At 39.6% G+C, this 18,880-nt stretch overlaps 1 protein-coding gene across 3 annotated transcripts in view; it reads left to right on the top strand.

Moving 5' to 3' along the window:
- LOC101937578 (protein HIRA) overlaps nt 1-18,880 on the top strand; it is a 63,661-nt gene that overhangs the window by 36,791 nt on the left and 7,990 nt on the right. For 2 of the 3 annotated variants that reach the window (XM_008168789.4, XM_024105699.3), the window contains exons 11-20: nt 2,938-3,043; nt 3,659-3,886; nt 4,769-4,854; nt 6,080-6,274; nt 7,400-7,570; nt 12,029-12,233; nt 13,116-13,220; nt 14,219-14,367; nt 16,351-16,512; nt 17,737-17,795. In XM_008168789.4, coding sequence (XP_008167011.2) covers nt 2,938-3,043; nt 3,659-3,886; nt 4,769-4,854; nt 6,080-6,274; nt 7,400-7,570; nt 12,029-12,233; nt 13,116-13,220; nt 14,219-14,367; nt 16,351-16,512; nt 17,737-17,795 — 1,466 coding nt within the window. The remainder of the gene's footprint in view (nt 1-2,937; nt 3,044-3,658; nt 3,887-4,768; nt 4,855-6,079; nt 6,275-7,399; nt 7,571-12,028; nt 12,234-13,115; nt 13,221-14,218; nt 14,368-16,350; nt 16,513-17,736; nt 17,796-18,880) is intronic. The other variant, XM_008168790.4, reaches the window with a different exon arrangement.

Here is an 18,880-nt window from a genome sequence, read left to right as displayed (position 1 = left end):
GATGGCCAGTATGTATTTCCCAGTTTTCGGGTGCCCAAATTGAGAGACACTGAGCCTGATTTGCAGATGTTTTGAGCACTAAAGGCTATAAAATATAATAATAATACAATGCAATGCAATATAATGCACCTGAAGTCACTGGGAGCTGTGCTTTGAACATATAAAGTGCTATAATAATGCCCCCCATCTGTAAAATTGAAAATGTTAATACCCTAGGGATGTATCCTGAAGATAAATCCGCTAATGATTGTGAATTACTCAGATGCTATGGTGATAAGTGCCATAAAAATGAGGAAATTAATAATAATAATAATAATTTTGTCTTCAGAACAGGGTTTGAATAGTAAGCAGTAAGTAAGCATGGGGGCCACACATTGAATGATGAGGATAAAAAGGAGTATTGAATAGTTACTCATTGAGTGAGCACTGTCCAATCTATGCACTGAATGAGGCAGGAGGTCCTGTGGGGAAAAATAGTATGTGAACATGTAATTGAAGACTATCAAAATGCATATGAACAACAGTGCCGAATTAAGGTTGGACAGGCCACTTCAATTCTATCATGGTTACTTCGGAGTGCTTGACTTTGCAACCTTAATGTTCTTTTAAAATAGTTTTATTTTAATTATCTTTTATACCTTGCAGTTCTGTTGAGCCTTTCATTTGAGGATCTCTAACATTAGTTAAGTTTCCCACCACCCCTGTAAAGTAGGTAATAAGTATTCCCATAATAGAGGGTATAGAGGACCACTGGGAATTGTGTACCCATACCGACATACCTATATTAGATCTAAAAGCTGTTTACTCAGGCAGCAGAATATGTACAGTTTGGTCAGGTGTCTGTATGCCTTCTCCATGGATCTTACTGTAAATTCAATAATATTTCATATAGAGATTTCCATCAAAAGACTTAAACGTATTTTACTTACATTAATGAGTTAAGGCTTGTGCGCTTAGTAGTATAATTGCGTAAAGGAGCGCCTTGCTGTTCTTGCTGCTGTAGTATAGCAGCGTTGTGTAATTTCGTTACCTATGCAAAGAAAAGACTGCCTCACCTGCAAGTGACAACTTTTTCAGTGTTATAAAGTTTTAGAAGCAATATCCAGTTAACATTTTTGACTGTTTGGGTAAATGTTCTTGTGGGATATTTGAGAGAGACAGTAAGTGATCAGCAGAAAGCTTGTTGTTTTATATCCTGTTTAGGAAATCAAATTTGTTTGGCTAAAATCTTAGTAATATGGAACAATTCCCAGAAGTGCAGTTTCAGTCTTGTAGCCGGGTCTAAAATCAGACTGACTTGGAAGAGGGAAATCTGAACTATACATACTGCTAGAACAGTTTGAGCTTTCTCTATTTTAGAGTTGTAAATTTGTACCTATCACTCTTATATCTGAGCACCATTACATTTTCAAAAATCTTTTTCAAAAAGGGAGATAAGACACTGGTCTATATTATTTATTATTTTATTGTGGAAGCACCTAGGAGCCCCAGTTTGCTAGGTGCTGTACAAACACAGAACAAAAAGTGACATTGTCAATGTCCAGTGATGGATCCTTGAATATGGTTTTACTGGTGCTTCTTGATGTTCCTCTGGCATTGTACTCTCAGACAGAGGCACTGACTATCTCCATCATCAGTGGATATCTACACTATCCCAATGTTTACATCTGAATCCAAGAATTTTTTATCTGTCCAGCAAGCAGAAAACTTACTAGGAGAAACTTGACTCACTTTCCAGTTGGGAGTTTGGGTTATCTAAGTTACCTGCTATCTGGGACAATTTGACTGGATGTGGCACTGCAGATCCTATGGTAAAGACAAAGAAACCTTTCTTTGTCTCTCATGCAGCCATGATACATGGTTTTAAAAAATTGTTTGCAATTGGGCTGACTCAGCAGGACTTCTGCCATCAATGCTCTGCTGTCTTAATTTCATCTGTGACACATCATCTGTTAGTTTCTGTTACCTGTTAGGGGGAAAACTGCATTTAGGAGCTACTGGATCAGTGGTCAAGGCCTCTTCTAGCAAAAAACAATGCCCCAAGTCTCTGAATAGTGGACCACATTTGGAAGGTTATTGCCTTATAAGGGGCACAAGGGCTTTTTTTTTAAAAAACGTATGTTACAGAGACTGTTGAGCCCCCCAGAAAAATGCTGGTATGGTGCATATGCTGTGAACCAGAGTAGCCAGGCCTCTGTGTGCAGTATACTAAAGCAAAAAACAAAAATCTAAACTAAAGACTAAATCAGAGACTATTGGGTTGATTCCAGGCTCCATCTGGCTTCTGTTATTGCTGATACCACAGAGGGATGGAATCGCAATGGAGCAGAAATGGCTGGTCATCATTCAGCTTGTATATCTTCTCCTCCACACTCTCTGTATGTCTTTTCTATGTAGATTGTAAACTCTTTGGGGCAGTGACTGTCTACCACTCTGTTTGCCTTACATAGTGGCCCCCATTCTCAATTGAATCCTACACATTACCATATTACTGTGATTCTCAGTGCCTGAAAAGGGAAGCTTTTTAGTTGCTTATGTGCTGAATGCTGCCCTTAGCCCAATTAGTGGGCATATTTAGCACATACAAATTCATTTGCTTCAGAAAGTATTCTTGCTTTGTGGTTCACCTTTAGTATTTAACATTTTAAATTCTTCCAGTTTTATCCCTAGTCTTGGTTTTTCACAGTCCTGGTCATTAATGTGGGTGAGCACCGTGTTCAAAAGCACATGCATGTATGTAGTCACTGGTTATCAAACATAGTCCCTTGACTATCCCATGTTGCCCACTTCTTTGATCACTTCAGTAGTTGCTGGTGTAATAAATCCTATGCTAACCATTTATTTTTTACCATAAAACATCTGTGGATTGCATAAATGCAGCAAAGAAAACTTTTTAAAACTGGTGGTTTCAAAACAAAGATCTTTACTGTCTTTCAGGACCTTAAATGGACTTGGGATCTTGGTGTGTTCCATGGACGGATCAGTGGCTTTTTTGGACTTTTCCCAGGATGAACTTGGAGATCCACTTAGTGAGGAGGAGAAGGTACTATGAGCGCTCAGGACAAATGTGATCATCCATTCTTTTTCATTACAATAATAATCTCAAAACTCTTCATAGAAGCTTGTAGTTGACTGATTTTCATATTATAGAAAAATGTGGTCTTGTCTGCTTTCCAAAACCAGGGAGTTTTTTTGTAAAGTCAGCCATCAAGTTCAAAAACAACTTGCGGTATTAAGTATCCTTTCCAGAGTATAAACTGTCTTGGCAAATACCCATTTGCTTACATTGCATTATACATTTGAAACATTTGTCTGGCCTAAGTAGTGAGGAGTGACTTCCTGATTTCAAAATTATGGTTTAAAATTACTCTTATGAGCTTGTATGTAAGTCTTTTTAACGTGCTTTGCTATCAGCTGGATTTTCCCCCTTATCACTGCTAGCAACAGAAGTTTTGCCACCCTGGTTAAGTTAGTTAATGAGTTGGATGTTATCTAAAAAATATAATGAGAGAAAAAAAATCTTTGAATGATGTGTAAATAGTACTGAAGGCACTTCTATATTGATACTAATAGATGTGTAATGTCTATATAGCACAATCACTGATGTATTGGTAGCAGTTGTAATCAGGTTTTGTTTTTACATTTTTAACACCCATAGAGCAACATTCATCAGTCCACCTATGGTAAAAGCTTAGCGATAATGACTGAGGCTCAGTTGTCCACTACCATTATTGAGAATCCAGAGATGCTGAAGTATCAACAGAGACAGCAACAGCAGCGGATGGAGCAGAAGAATGCAGCAATACGGGAAGCAGCAGGGACTGCAACGGCAGCTCCCAAAGTGGCAAGCATGGTTAATGGTGAGAGTTTGGAGGACATTAGAAAGGTAGGCCTTTTGAATGGTGATTTTATAGTATCCAGTACAAATTTGATAATTATCTAATTAGAGAGAGATGGTGTGTGAGGTAATATATTTTAGTGGACCAACTTCTGTTGGTGAGAGAGACAAGCTTTTGAGCTTACACAGAGCTCTTCTTCAGGTCTGGGAAAGGTACTCAGAGTGTCACAGCTAAATACAAGGTGGAGCAGATTGTTTAGCATATGGAGTTAATATGGTGTAAGAGACTATTCACAGTGAAATGGGCAGTTATGACCTTTGTCCTAGGACCTCTGCAGTCCTAGGACAAAGGAGGGTTAGTGATTTATAGATTGTTGTAATGAGCCATAAATCCAGTGTCTTTATTAAGTCCATGATTTTGTAGTGTCTAACGAAGTTATGAATGTAAACTCCCAGGCTCATCTTTTGAAGGTGTTGTGCTGGTTTTCTTTGAGGTTGAGGACTGAGAGGTCAGAGATGAAGTGATGGTTTTGTGAAAAGTGTTCTACCTTGTATTTAGCTGTGATTTATTGTTTGTATTATGGTGGTGCCTAAGAGCACCAATCACAGATCTGGGCTCCATTGTGTTAGGGACTATACAAACTCTTATTAAAAGACAATCCTTGCTCCATGGAGTTTACGGTCCTAAAAAACCAGTTTGTTTGTGCTGGCAGGAAGGCAGATCGAGTGAGAGAGCATGCAAATATTTGGGGCCTCTTTGGTTCAGAAACACAGTTTGGAGTGGGGGGGGGGGGGGGAGGGAGGGAAATCTTCCCTGCAATAAAGGTTATAATTATTGATGAGCATTTTTCATTTCATTGCACCTAACCAGAGTCTTGTGTAAACTGGAGAAAACATTCATATTAACGTTTTCTCCCTTTCCTCCAACAGAATCTTTTAAAGAAACAAGTTGAAACACGGACTGCAGATGGCCGAAGGCGGATCACACCTCTCTGCATAGCTCAGCTGGACACTGGGTATAGTTTGAAGTGATTTACTTTTCTTATCTCCCTTGACCTTTTCATCTACTTCTTCCAGTTCACACTGACAAAATTTAGGTCCATCTTAAACCCATTGCATATTATAATACCTTACATTTAAGAACTTTTAAGATGAATGGATTTCAAAGTGCTTTATAATGATCACTTTACCTGCCATTAAAATGCAGCCACTTCTAGGGTAGAAAGTGGCAGCTGTTCTGTGAAAATAATACTGCAGAATAGTTTAAAGAAAGAAAAGTGAAAATCATTTCAAATTAAATACACAGACATTTAGGTGAGAAGAATGTAATAATCCCACTTGGAATTTGGCTGGTATGTGATTGCGAACACTTGTTCCAGCACATTCCAAGTGCTATGGGATCTTGAATGACTGAGTGGTTCCATCCTTGGTTTCCTGTCTCAGCCAAAAAATGTTTTTTTTCCTCTTCTAGGAATATACTGTGTATTGAATCCTTCAGTGTTTTAGATTATCTGGATTCGTATCCTCAGAATGAGCAGCTTTAGCTATTGTTTTTGGAAGAGGGAAGTTCATGGAAAAAAGATCCCAAGATCAGAGCCATGAGTGAAAAATAAACTCCCTTTTCCAAGGAGCTTGTTGTTATACTTCTGTCGTCCAAAGCAATTTCTAAAGCATGTGTCTACATCCTGTGTAATCATGCCAGTCATGATTTAAACTCGGTAGCTGGCTTTTGCTGGAAATATCCTGCATACAGTTGTGAAAATCTGCATTTATCCCAGTGTTCTCTTAATAGTAAGATCTAAGAGCCAGTCTGGAATGCTTAGTGTTAAGAGACAGGTTTTCTACCATCAAAAGGTCAGCTTGTACTGTTAACTTCAACAGGACTAAGCTAATGTTTTGCATCTGTCAACTAACTCTATAAAAAACTCTCTAACTTAAAACATGTTTTCACCAAAAATGGGAGAGCTCCCTTTTTTTGTTCTTCAGCTGTACACAAACAAATATCACCCTGAAGCAATGCGCATCCCTTCTGCCTCATTAATTAGCAGAGATAAACCGCAAAGCACCACATTGGCCTACATTGCAGTAGAGATGAGAGAAAAAGATGTGGAAAAAATTGAGGGGTTTTTAAGTGTGTCTGTTATACACACACAAGTGATATTAAAGTTAAATTAAAATACTTCTAAAAATACCAATTTTAAAAAAATCATATGTACTTGCTTTTAATCTTTTTTGGTATAGGGATTTTTCAACCGCCTTCTTCAATAGTATCCCGATATCTGGATCTCTGGCTGGCTCAATGATGTCGTCTCAAAGTAATCAGCAACTGATGTCATTAGATTCCAATGCAATCAATTCCCTCGGCACTTCCAAGCCTTCTCTAGAACCACTGGCAGCCAGTATAAAACCAACAGATGACATAATCAATAAAGATGGGTCAGTGTTTGCAAGAGGTTTAATTTCTTTTAACATAGACGCCTTGGCCTTCATAATTCTCTAAATGAGCAGGTGCTAAAGTGGTTTCCCTGCTAGAAAATATTAATTGAGAATCTAATATTGTCTTGCATACTTCAGGATTTTATTAATATTCAATTACTCTTTTAATAGTGGTGGGAACTAATTATACCAAATCAATGTTTTTTGTGAAGTCAGTTTATCCTTGTTAACATCCAATGTGCACCACTATGCGGCACTTACTAAGAAGTCAACTAGCATGAACACGTCTGTTTTCCTTGAGGAAATGCATCCATTGTCAGATTGAGCTTTGAGTTGGGATATAACTAGTAGCTTTAAAACACTGCGGTTTACTTAATTAAGCCTCCCAGGGCTGAACAAATCCCTAGGCATGCACTGGAAATGCTCTTCTCCAGTGCAGTAAGATGTATTTTGATTGTTATCCATTGGAGTAACCACTACATCATCCTTACAAACACTGAGCTGCTATTAGTACAAGATTGAAGCCCCCTTAAAACCTCTTTATTCAGTCTAAATTGAGTATTTTAAAAGTGAGCAAACCTTATTTAGAATATTTTGTGATGTAAGGTCCTGTTGTGTGGTTCAAAGAGTTTTTGCAAGAATCAGGTTATGTGGTTTGAACTGTAGTGTAGGCAACAGCTAGGCTTGTGTGTAACATTTTCAGCCTGCTGCAGCAAAAGAAATTTGCAGCGGAGACCTACAGATCATTTCATGCTGCTCCACTGCATATACATAATCACTAATTTATTGTACTTGGACACTAAATGCCTACAGATAATATGTATTTTTAATCAAGGAATGAGAATTCTAAAGAATGAATCAGTTGGCTATAGCTAGATGAAAAGACTTTATGCAGCAGCATTAAGATTTCAACTCTCAGATCTATTATAAATAATTTTTGAGAGTAGAGGATATTGACACATGAAAGGATATGGTGTATTTTAATTCACACACGTCCAAGAGTGGCCAATTTAATGAAACTTCTAGTTGATGTAGAAGGTTTTGATAAATGCTGATTTATTTTTGAGTAGTATTCGACTCCAAATATATTTTCAATCTTTGTTTTCCTCTTTCCTCCTTTAATAGTGTAAATGCTACCTCTGCTTCAGCTGCTCCCCCTGTATCATCTTCGTCTGTGCTAACAACTCCGTCTAAGATTGAACCTATGAAAGCATTTGACTCGAGATTCACAGAACGATCCAAAGCCACCTCAGGGACTTCTGCTGTAATAAATACAAATCAGACGGCCATAGACAGGTAAGTGATGGTACAGAGCAGGAGAGGGCACACAAGCAGACAGTATTAAAACAATATGATTCTCTGAGGTATGGATGCATCAGTGCTGGGATTCTGGAGATTAACTCAGATCTCTATAGAATGAGGCAATGAAAAAGAGCTACTAGTAAGAAAGAGATTTTCTGAGGTAACATTATCCATGGATACTCATATTTATGTTTTCAGCCTCAAGCATATGGGACCAAGAAAACTCTTCAGATCTTCCTTAGTTAAAACTTTTGTTTCAAGATAAAATCATTGTATACGAGGTCTTCATGGAAGACAATAAAATCTAGCCTGCCTCTAACAGGGAGTTCCATCTCAACCTAAATTACATTACATAGAAAATAGATCCCAATAGCTGCAGACATATTTCAGTTTTGTGCTGAGAACCTTGTACAGGTGATAAATTTTCTTTTCAAGTATTTGTCTGCCACATGATCAGAATCTAGAAAAGGAAAACCTTTCAGTTTGGTGATGTGAGTCTGTGCATGTTATAACACATGCACACACACACCCCTTAACAAATCATGTAGAAGGTCAGTGTCTTGCCAGCGAGCTATGTAGTCACCCCATTTACAATAAATACAAAAAAATTTTTCCTGTCCCATATTTCCTCCCCTAAAACTGTCCTTTTGCTTAAAAAAAAAAGAAAAAAAGCCACTATTCTGGGGGATTGGAAGGTAGCAAATTTTGTACCTGTATTTTAAAAAAGGCTCATGAAGTGATCAGAGGAATTGTAGACCTAATCCTTACATCTGTAGCTGGAAAATTGCTTTAAACAATAATTAAAATAAAAATAGAATAAAAAACCACCTGGAAGATCATTATATGATGGGGTCTAACCAGCACGGTTTCTGCAAAGGAATATTGTATCTCACTAATCTTAAAATTCTTTGCATGTGTCAATAAAGTAGTGGATAAAGGAAAATCAGTGGATATAATTTATTTAGAGTGCTGATAAGCCTTTGACAAGTTCCTTCATGCAAGAAGCTACTAAAGAAGCTAACTCTAGTCATGGAGTGAGAGGCAAAGTATTGTGAGGGATCAAAATCTGGCTAGGAGACAGAAAACAAAGATTAGGATTAAATGGTCAATTGTAATCCATAGCAAAAAGGTTTGAAGTGGGTGCCTCAAGGTTTCATACTAGGTCCTGTGTTGTTTAGCACAGGGGCTCTGAACCTTTCCAGACTAGTGTACCCCTTTCTGATTTGTCTTGTGTGCCCCAAGTTTCACCTCGCTTTAAAAATTACTTGCTTACAAAATCAGACATAAAAATACAAAAGTGTCACAGCACACTAGTATTTATCAGTTGCTCACTCTCTCATTTCTACCATGTAATTATGAAATAAATCAATTGGAACATAAATATTGTACTTACATTTCAGTGTATAGTATACAGAGCAGTATAAACAAGTCATTATATGAAATTTTAGTTTGTCCTGACTTTGCTAGTGCTTTTTATATAGCCAGTTTAAAACTAGGCAGATATCTAGATGAGCTGATGTATCCCCTGGAAGACCTCTGCATACTCCCAACGGTACATTTATCTCTGGTTGAGAATCATTGGTTTAACATGTTTATTAATTATCTGGAAAGGGGGTGAGTAATGAGGTAGACAAATTTGCAGGTGAGACAGTTATTTTCAGATACTTAGGACCAGACAGGATTGTGAGGAACATCAGAGAGATCTAAACAAGCTAAGTTTATGGACAACATCATGGTAAATGAAATTCAATGTCAGTAAATACAAAGTGTAATGCACATTGGAGGAAAATAATTAAACTACTCTGACACCATACACAGGGTTCTAAATTATCTGTATCAACTCAAGAAATGGAGCTGGGTGCCGTCATAGTCATTGAAGACCTGTTTAATGTGACGCTGTGGTCAAAAAAGCAAACAAGATGTTAGGGTACCTAAGGAATGGGCTTGTGAATAACATGGAGAATGCTATAATGCAATTACACAGAGAATATTATAATGCAATTATATAAATCAATGCTGTGGCCTCATTTGGAATAGTGTGTGCAGTACTGGTCACACTATCTCAAAAAAGGATATTGCCTAACTGGGGATCGGAGGAAAGTAACAAGAATGATCTTGGGCTTGGAAAAACTCTCATATAAAGAGAGATTGAAAAGAATGGGATGTTTGTCTTAGAAAGGAGATGCATAAGTGGTATACGATAAAAGTATATAAAATAACAAATGGTCTAAAGAAGGTAGATCAGGAACTTTCGTTCTGCCTGTCTCCTAACTAAAGAGCAAGGGACAAGCAATGAAAATTAAAGAATGCAAATTCAAAACCAGTAAACACACAACATGTAATTAGCCTGTGGAACTCATTGTCACAGGATTTTGTTGAGGCCAAGAACTTGGCAAGATTCAAAAAGGGATTCAACATTTATATTGATATCATAAGTATCCAGAGTTTTCAGATTAATAACAAAAAAATTGAAAAGGCTATTAAACCTCATGTTTCAGGCTTGGAGCCAATCTCTAACTACTAGAAACCAGGATGAAATATACTATGGGGGGCAGATTACCCCACATCTGCATACTGTGGCATTCTTAAACATTCCTCTGAAGCATCTGGTTCTGGCCATTGTGAGAGACAGGACACTGGACTAGCAAAACCTTGGGCCTAATCCATTAGGGCAGTTCCTGTGTCTCTAATGGGTATGTTTGCCAAGACTCAGTTGCATGGCAAACTGGTCCACAAGAATGTATGTGAGGTACAGTGTCTTTTCTGCCCACTTCCCAAAGTCAGATGGGACATTGGTTGGGTACCCTTGTGAGTGAGGGAGGGAGGTAAACAGTAGTATCCCAATTCACAGTTTGGGAAGCAGGAGGGACAGCAAGGTGGTGACTTGTCTGAGAGTCACTGTGATCTATTATCATGGCATAGGGCTGGGGGCCAGGAGACCTAAGTTCTCATCATGATTCTGATACTGATGTTCTGTATGATGTTGGGCAAAAGTCATTTAACCTTTCTGAGTCTGTCTTTCCATCCAGTAAAATGGGTGTAACAATATTTACTCCTGAGGGGGTGTTGTGAACCCTATCTAATGTTTCTAATGTGCTACATAAATGCAAAGAATTATGGACAAACAGCAGTAGAACTGGGAATATAAATCACTCCCCATCTTGTACTCATTTCTCTGTTCTGTGGAGAAGAGAGGAGAACTACTCTTAAAATTCCTTGCATGTTTAGATCAGCGCCAGATGAAAAATGCCCTTCCTCCCACCCTTGCCAGGTAAATGTCTTGGAAAGCTTGGGGTAGGAAGAGGCTGCAAAAAAGGTTTTTATTACAACCTTAACAATAACTGTGATTCCTGATGATCATCATAACGTGTGTGTGTATATATATGTGCATTGAAAGCCATTGCTTCAGAGATGTCAAGCATGCGGTACATGTTAATTTACAGCCCTTGTGTTCTTTTCATTTGCAAGCTTGCTACTGTCAGTTTTGTTCTCTTCCACCTCCCCCACTTTGCCCATCCACCTGCCCCTACTGGAATCGCTCCATTACAGCTGTAATGGAAACCAGTCTCTTTAAGCAAAACTCTAGTTGTCATCTGATTTGGATATTATAATTGCTCTTCATGAGATGCAGTATCCATTAAATCGTAAAATAAAACTTGTTTTTTTTTTTTAAAGTATCTAGTTGCTGAATAATGTGTTAGTGCAGAGGTGGCCAACCTGCACCTGAGAAGGAGCCAGAATTTACCTATGTACATTGCTAAAGAGCCACAGTAATACCTCAGCAGCCCCCCATCAGCTCCCCTGCACCTGCCAGCAGCCCTGCTGATCAGCGCCTCCCCTTCTTCCCCATGCCTCCTGAGGCATGCAGGAGGCTCTGGGGGGAGGAGAAGGCGCGAGGGCATGGCAGGCTCAGGGAAGGGGGCAGGAAGGAGCGGGGGCCTTGGGGGAAGAGGTGAAGTAGGGGTAGGGCCTGTGGCAGAGTCAGGGGTTGAGCAGTGAGCACCTCCTCCCCCCTACCACCACCGGCACATTGGAAAGTTGACGCCTGTAGCTCCAGCCCCGGAGTTGGTGCCTATGCAAGGAGCCGCATATTAACTTCTGAAGAGCCGCATGCAGCTCTGGAGCCACAGGTTGGCCACCCCTGTGTTAGTGCAAGCCACCACAGCCCTGTGTTAGTGCAAGCCACCACAGCCTAGTTTACTATTTGTTTTTTAAGCAGAAAATTTACTTGAAGAAGCTGCATTTTGTATGTTCTTATATTTGCACTTGCACAAAGGATTGAGTAGCCTTTTTTTACCTTAATTTTTTTCCTCTGCATCTTTTCAGATGTATTCAAACAAGCCTGAGAATACACCTGATGCTTAGCTTGAAAGCTAATAGTGGGTGGATGGGTAGCATCTTTGAAATATAACTTACGTAAATTATGAAACAAATCTTTTACTTTTTATGCAGATTGAAGGATCAGAATTTAATTAAAGAGAATAAGCCCAAGGATCTCCTGGAGAGCAGCAGTGACAGTGAAGAGAAGATTCCAGCTACTAAACCGCTGTCTCTGCCCAAGCGTAAACTAGAACTTGAGGCAGAAACAGTAGAAAAGAAGAAAAAAGGCAGGCCTCGAAAGGACTCCAGACTAGTACCTGTGACTTTAACTGTTCAGGTAGTCAGTATGTCAATAATTTAATTAATGTGCATAGTATTAGTATTTACGGTTTCTACTATTCATTTACTAAAGCAAAATGTTGTCCTTGCATTAGATTAGACAGAAGGTGGTCAAGTGAAACCAGGAGTGCTAAGGTTCCTCAAAATTTTGAAGCTAGTTCTCTTGCTTGCTTTTTATCTAATTCTTAAGGTTTAAAATGAAGGTGCACATAATGTAACAAATCTGTATGCTGTGCACATACAAATATTGCAGACCCTAACTAAACAGTATGTATGTAGTATTGGAGTTAGATGCAGGACCTTGGCTTCAAAAAACACAGATGTCTGCTGCTTGAACTAAATGAGAAACTCCATCAGCTGTCAGCAGTATGATTCAAGAGGGTGGCATAATTATAAACACTTGAGGAGGTATGACCTTCCATTCAGTACAGTTCAGTAGAGAACATTATGACAGTACTTCCCATCCTTCGGTTGCAATAGCCCTTTTCATTACCAACATTCAAAGGCTAGCCTTGCCCTGAAACATACCGGAGCTTCCATTAAGTTAGTACAGATGGGAAGTGTTAAAGATGGCCTAATGCCGGCCGCAATGACCACATATTGTTCCTGAAAATTCTTAGCAGCTAGTTTAGAGAATGAAGACACAGTATTTATGCAATATGTATTTAAAAAAAAAAAAAGTTTTTGCATGAGGTTTTTCTGATGTGTGTTTAAACATTTGTTGAGGTTTCCCTCTTGGCAACACAATCTGGACTAGGGTATATCTGTACTGAGGTGCTTTTGTGAGTGATAACCGTGCACTGTTCCATTTGTTCATAAGATTTTCTTTTTGTTTTTAATTGCTCTGTTTGTTACTGTTGTTGACACTTTTGTTTTTCAGTCCCCAGCTGCACTGGCCTCTGAGAAGGATGCCACTTGCATCTCTGCACCAGCATTAGCACTTAAACTGCCAACCCCAATCCCACAGAAATCGTTTACATTGCAAGTAAGTGGATGACAGCAACGTTGTTTACTTAAAAGGCATTTTTCCCAAGAAATGTTTACTTTGCCAAAAATATCCTTAAGACACTCAGAATAGTTATATTAAACTAAAGGATTGGAGCAGAATTCCTTTGCCTTGTCCAAGAAGGAGCTTTACCCACCCCACTTTCTTCTAAGACTTTTCCACTTGGCTCCTTCCTGCCACTGTAGGCCTCCCAAGTGACTCTTCCCCTCCCCTACCTGACTTGGCTTCGGGACCTAAGTAAGTCACATGCACCCTCTGGCTTGTGCCGCCTTCTTTCCTACCTCATCTGCAGAGGCAATCCATTTCAGCAATTCATTCCTTCTTTTCTCACCTGACTTGGCTTCAAAGACAAACATATTTTCCCCTCTTAGGCGCCCCCTCCCTTCTTCCTTTATTTAGCCTTGGTGTTACAAGAGAAGTGGTGGCAGCAGGAACTCCAGACAGGGCTGGTACTTTCTCTTCACACATGCGCCATAGACAGCTTTCTACATAAACTGGGCATTTCCTCTGAGGTCTCTTCACGCGGTAAAGTGACATGCTCAGCACCTGGAGGGCCTAACATAACATTGAATCATGTACCTACTAGTCCCTTGTCTGTGTGCTTTTACCATAGAAGTCTGGCTTTGACTGCAGGAATCCTGAAAGGCTGCAGCATCGGCCTTGTTTGAACTAGATTTGGTGTCCAGGATTTAGGAAGAACAGATGACTGAAAATATAAACCCTTTTTTCCATTGGTGGGCTCAAAATACACATAAATTATTGATGAGGAGTAGCCTTGAGTGACCAGTTGCCTTTGGAATCTCTTCCTTTTGAAGTAATTTGGTGTATTTTGAGGATATTTTAAACAAACAACTCCAGAGTGTTTTCTTTATCAGATGCCAAGGTTTAATTGGGCCCTATTTTGGACCTACATTACTTGACACTTCCCTGAGCAATTTTCCTCTGTGTAAAACGATTTTTCCTTTTCTTTTTTTCAGGTAAGTTCAGATCCCTCCATGTACATTGAGGTGGAGAATGAGATGACCACAGTGGGAGGTTCCAAGCTGAGCAGGTTAAAGTGTAATCGGGAAGGCAAAGAATGGGAGACTGTCCTCACCAGTCGAATTCTTACTGCAGCTGGAAGCTGGTAAGAGAATTTGCTTGTAGAAGTAGGAGCTTGCAGAAAAGGAGTGATAGTCCTTTGGCAGGAGAAAGTATTTAGGGCTGTATTGTTACACTATTAAACAAGTGGTTAGTGGAAACTTTATTCAAGGTTCCCTTTGAGAACTTCCGATTACATGAATAAAATATATAGGTATTTAAAATTTACCAAATTTCAATAGCTTCAGAGAATATTGCTACCCATTTGTCTTTATTATTTTAACCCCTGGTGCACGGTATATTTTGCAAAATGTTTGTTTAAATTCACTATTACAGTGCATGACAGGATCCCTTGTTTTTATAGAGTTGTGTGATTCTTCATAGTGCAAAACATCTTCCTAAGACCTTTCTCTTCTTCCTCTTCTTGCCAGCCCGCTCTAGGACACTTATGTTCTTCTTTCCTCCTCCTGTAGCATTAGTAACCGGGGGCATTGGCTTTGTTGATCATTGCGGTTTGCTGTTTTTTTGGTTACTGCTTTTGTAACCTGTACACAATGCTTTGGTATTAACCATGTGATATGAATAAATATAATATGCACTGTATGTAGACCTGATGGCAGCCTCACTAGTGAATTAGCCCCTAGGGTCCTGACCTAACCAAAGGCTTTATAGCATCCCGTGTCCCCATTAGCCAATTAAAATACTTTCTTTGTCAGACATTGCATTTCTCCATTAAATTCCCCCATTAGAGTGGACTGAACAATTAGAAGCAACAGTTGTTTAAACAGCAAATGCCACAATGATTGAAGATTTAAAAGAACATTTTAAATAGAATATTTTTGTGGGATACGTGTTTCCTCAGAGATACTTGCAGTTTCTCCTCCTCAACAGCAGCCTTTAGTTTTTGCATCAGAAGTTTAATTTAAACTGTGTGATCTTGTTGAGGTCCAAACTGTGACAAAGATACCCACAAGTCTGGTTCACAGGAATTCATCTGAACCTTTTTCTGGTTTCACGCCTTTAAGAGTTATGCTGAGTTTTGGATTGGAACAAATTAAACTCATAAATCACAGCTGAAATTGACAAGTTTTACATGTTTTTTTGTGAAGCTGTTATGTTTTGAGCTGTAATGTTTTGCAAAAGCTCACATTGGCCCAAGTTGACTCAGACTTCAGCCCAAGCCCACCACGAGGTTGGGTTAGCCTGGCCTGAGTTTCAAGCTTGTTAGGAAGAGGGTTGGTTACAAAGTTAAATACTGCTGTTATCTGAGCTCTCCTTCATACCGTGTCCTGTCATCCATAACAGTAAACTGCAAACTCCCGATCATTCACATACCTTATCCAGTGGTTAGATTGGAAGCATACCCTAGAGCAGGATAGAAATAATAAGTATGTAAAATTTGGACCAAAATCTCCCATGCTCTTTAATGAAGGAGGTAGGAAGCGCTATCTTTACAGTATAAGCCTTCCTCACTGACGGAAATGCTATCCAACACCGCCTTTGAAACATGCACCCAGGGCTTTGATTGCGAGGTAATTCAAATCTTTAACCTCACATCACCATGAAAGGGACTTTTACATTTTGTCATCTAGCAATTCCCTACTTTCACTTCGGCAATGCTCTTGCCTGCTAGTGCACAGCTCCCTCCCTGCCTTCTAAAGAGAGCCTCGTCATTCCATTGTCTTGACAGACCATTCGTTCTGTACATTCTTCTGTGTGTGGAAACAGTCTTGTTTCAAAAAACCAACCTCTTCTTCATATGGCCAGTATGCCGAGGCTTATTCTGACCAGGGATGCCTCTTTTCCTTCCCCACTGATACGTCACAGTCACCTCCATCTGCCGAGTGAGAGACTTGAATTTAGGATTCAAAACCACATTCCCCTGTGTTTTTGCCTGTGCTTTCTGGAGACAAGTTTTCTGAATCCTCACAATTTATCAGTGGGACCTCCTTCAAGTTGTATGATAACCCAAGAGATCTTGCCTCTTTCATTTAGCTGAATTTAAATGTTTCCTTTTGATCATTTTCAGTGATGTGGTGAGTGTAGCCTGTGAGAAGAGGACCTTATCTGTATTTTCAGCTTGTGGTCGTCGCCTTCTCCCACCTATTATATTGCATTCGCCTATCTCCGCTTTACATTGCACAGGTTCCTACGTCATGGCTCTCACCACTATTGCTACGCTGTCTGTGTGGTGAGTACTAAATTATGCTGTCATGACTGCCAGTAAGCATGGGCTGAGTTTGACTGGTTACCTTACTGCTTCCAGTTAATGACTTTGATTGGGGCTGATAAATGGTTTTTTTTTCTAGTGGCTGGGTTGGCATGTGCCTGCTGATGCTCTGGTTCAAATCAGGTTAGCTTTCAATCGAGTCTTATTTGTGGATGTGATATTCAGCCCTTTGTAGGGGGCCCACCATGCAAGACATATGTCCTGCCTGCTCTCTTTTGCAGGCTTAAGTGGAACTCTGCACAGGGGTGAATTTCACCCTAGAAAGTGGATGGTTTATCTTACTAAGGTCATTTGTTTAAGCTGCCTTCTAGGACAGGGGGATTTTAGTCTGTGGAATTAAGGGAAAGAAGGAAACATAGAAATCATTAAAATCTTCATTTTTAGTAAATCAACATTGACATTTGAAGAGTATTGTCTAACAGTTAGAGCAGGGATCGGCAACCTTTGGCACACGGCCTATCAGGGAAATCCACCGGCGGGTCGAGATGGTTTGTTTACCTGCAGCAGCCGCAGGTTCAGCCGATTGCAGCTCCCACTGGCTGCAGTTCACCATTCCAGGCCAATGGGGGTGCGGGAAGCGGTGGCCAGCATATCCCTGAGCCTGGAGGAGCCTGGAACGGCAAACCATGGCCAGTGGGAGCTGCGATCGTCTGAACCTGCGGCTGCTGCAGGTAAACAAACCATCTCGGCCCGCCGGTGGATTTCCCTGATGGGCCGCGCGCCAAAGGTTGCCGATCCCTGAGCCAGAGTATGGGCCTAGGAGTCAGAAGGCATGGGTTCAGTTCCCAGCTCTGCTGTTGACTCACTTTGTGACCCTGGACAGTTCACTTAACTTCTCTCTACATTCGTTTACTTATCTGTAAAATGGGGCAAATAATTCATACCTATCTCACAGATGTGTTGTGAGACTTAATGTTTGCAAAGTGTGATGAGATTCTCTAACAGAAAGGGCCATAGAAGTGCAAATAATTCTTTTTATAATCCTTTTCAGAAGCAGGGGTGCATACAGCTCTGCTTTGCTATTTTCTGCCTTGCCAAAATTGTGTTGTCAAAATAATGAAGGAAATATTAAGTTACAAATTTTAATCAGGAACATTCTAGAAACTGATTTGTTATATGATTGGTGTATTCATTTCTTTTTAATGTATAGATTTCCCTCCTCCCCCCTCTTTTCTCTCCCTTCAGGGATGTTCATAAACAGTCAGTGGTTGTTAAAGACGAGTCTCTGCAAACAATATTAGCAGGTAATGAAAGGGCACATTTACCTGCCAACCTTAGTCTTTCAGTCCTCCTGTAATATATTGAGCCATTAACGAGTGTGCTAAAATTCTACCCACCCCTGTAAAGCAAAAATAAATAGGTTTTCTTCTGTACGTAGTTGGGTGTTAAATGGAAATCACTGGATAATGTTTCATTACCACAGAAACAATCAAGATAAAAATATAAGGAGATAGCAAACTATTAAGGAACCTGTAATTTGTTTTGTTTTTAAATGTGGAAATGCAATGTTGTAGAGTTATCATGAAACACTTTCTAATCTGGTGTATAAATCCCATAACACTATTGCAGTCCCCAATGCATATCTTGCATATAATCAGATATTTTAAAACTTAACTGATCAGGGAAATTATCTGAATTTAACAAATCTGTTTTCTGCCCTTGCCAGTATCTGGCAAAAAAAATCAGCGTTACAAGAAACGCCCTGGCCTTCTATCTGGATTTAATCTTAGTAGTATTAATCAAAGGCAGTTTGAGAAGTATTTGTATGTGTGTGTGGTATGAACCCAGCAGACTGCAGAAGTCTTCTCAGACAGACAACCACAAGCCCTGGTCAATTGGTCCTGTGCTCAAAACATGCTCTGTAGGACTGTAGAATCAGAACAAGTTGTTAAGCAGTAGATAATGAATATTTGAGCATTACAGCATGTTTATCCACACCTTCCCAAGCATAGTTTGTTAGGAGATTGGCCTGGAGATACCTGTAAACTAAAGGGTTTATTTTTAAAGATGACAGAAAAATAATTGGGTGAATATTCTGCCCTGAGATACTGCAAATATTTCCCTTTTAACCAACCCTTTATGTATATTGCAATTTCTCCAGATTATTTAATGATAGTTGCAAAGAAATGACACATGTAATAGTACACAGAACTCAGTGCTAAGAGCCCTGGCTTCTAAATCCAGCTCTGCTACTGACTTGCTTACGTGCATTCAGTGAGTTACTTCACCTCTTTGCCTCAGCTTCCCTGCCAGTAAAATGGGAGTAACACTAGTCACACCTGTTTCGGTAGGGCTCTTGCGAGGATTAATTAATGGCTGTATAGTACTT

The sequence above is a fragment of the Chrysemys picta genome, chromosome 15 (assembly GCF_011386835.1).
Source record: "Chrysemys picta bellii isolate R12L10 chromosome 15, ASM1138683v2, whole genome shotgun sequence".
Classification (NCBI taxonomy): Eukaryota; Metazoa; Chordata; order Testudines; family Emydidae; genus Chrysemys; species Chrysemys picta.
Note: the sequence above shows the minus strand (reverse complement) of the source record. Positions and strands in the feature narration are given on the sequence as shown.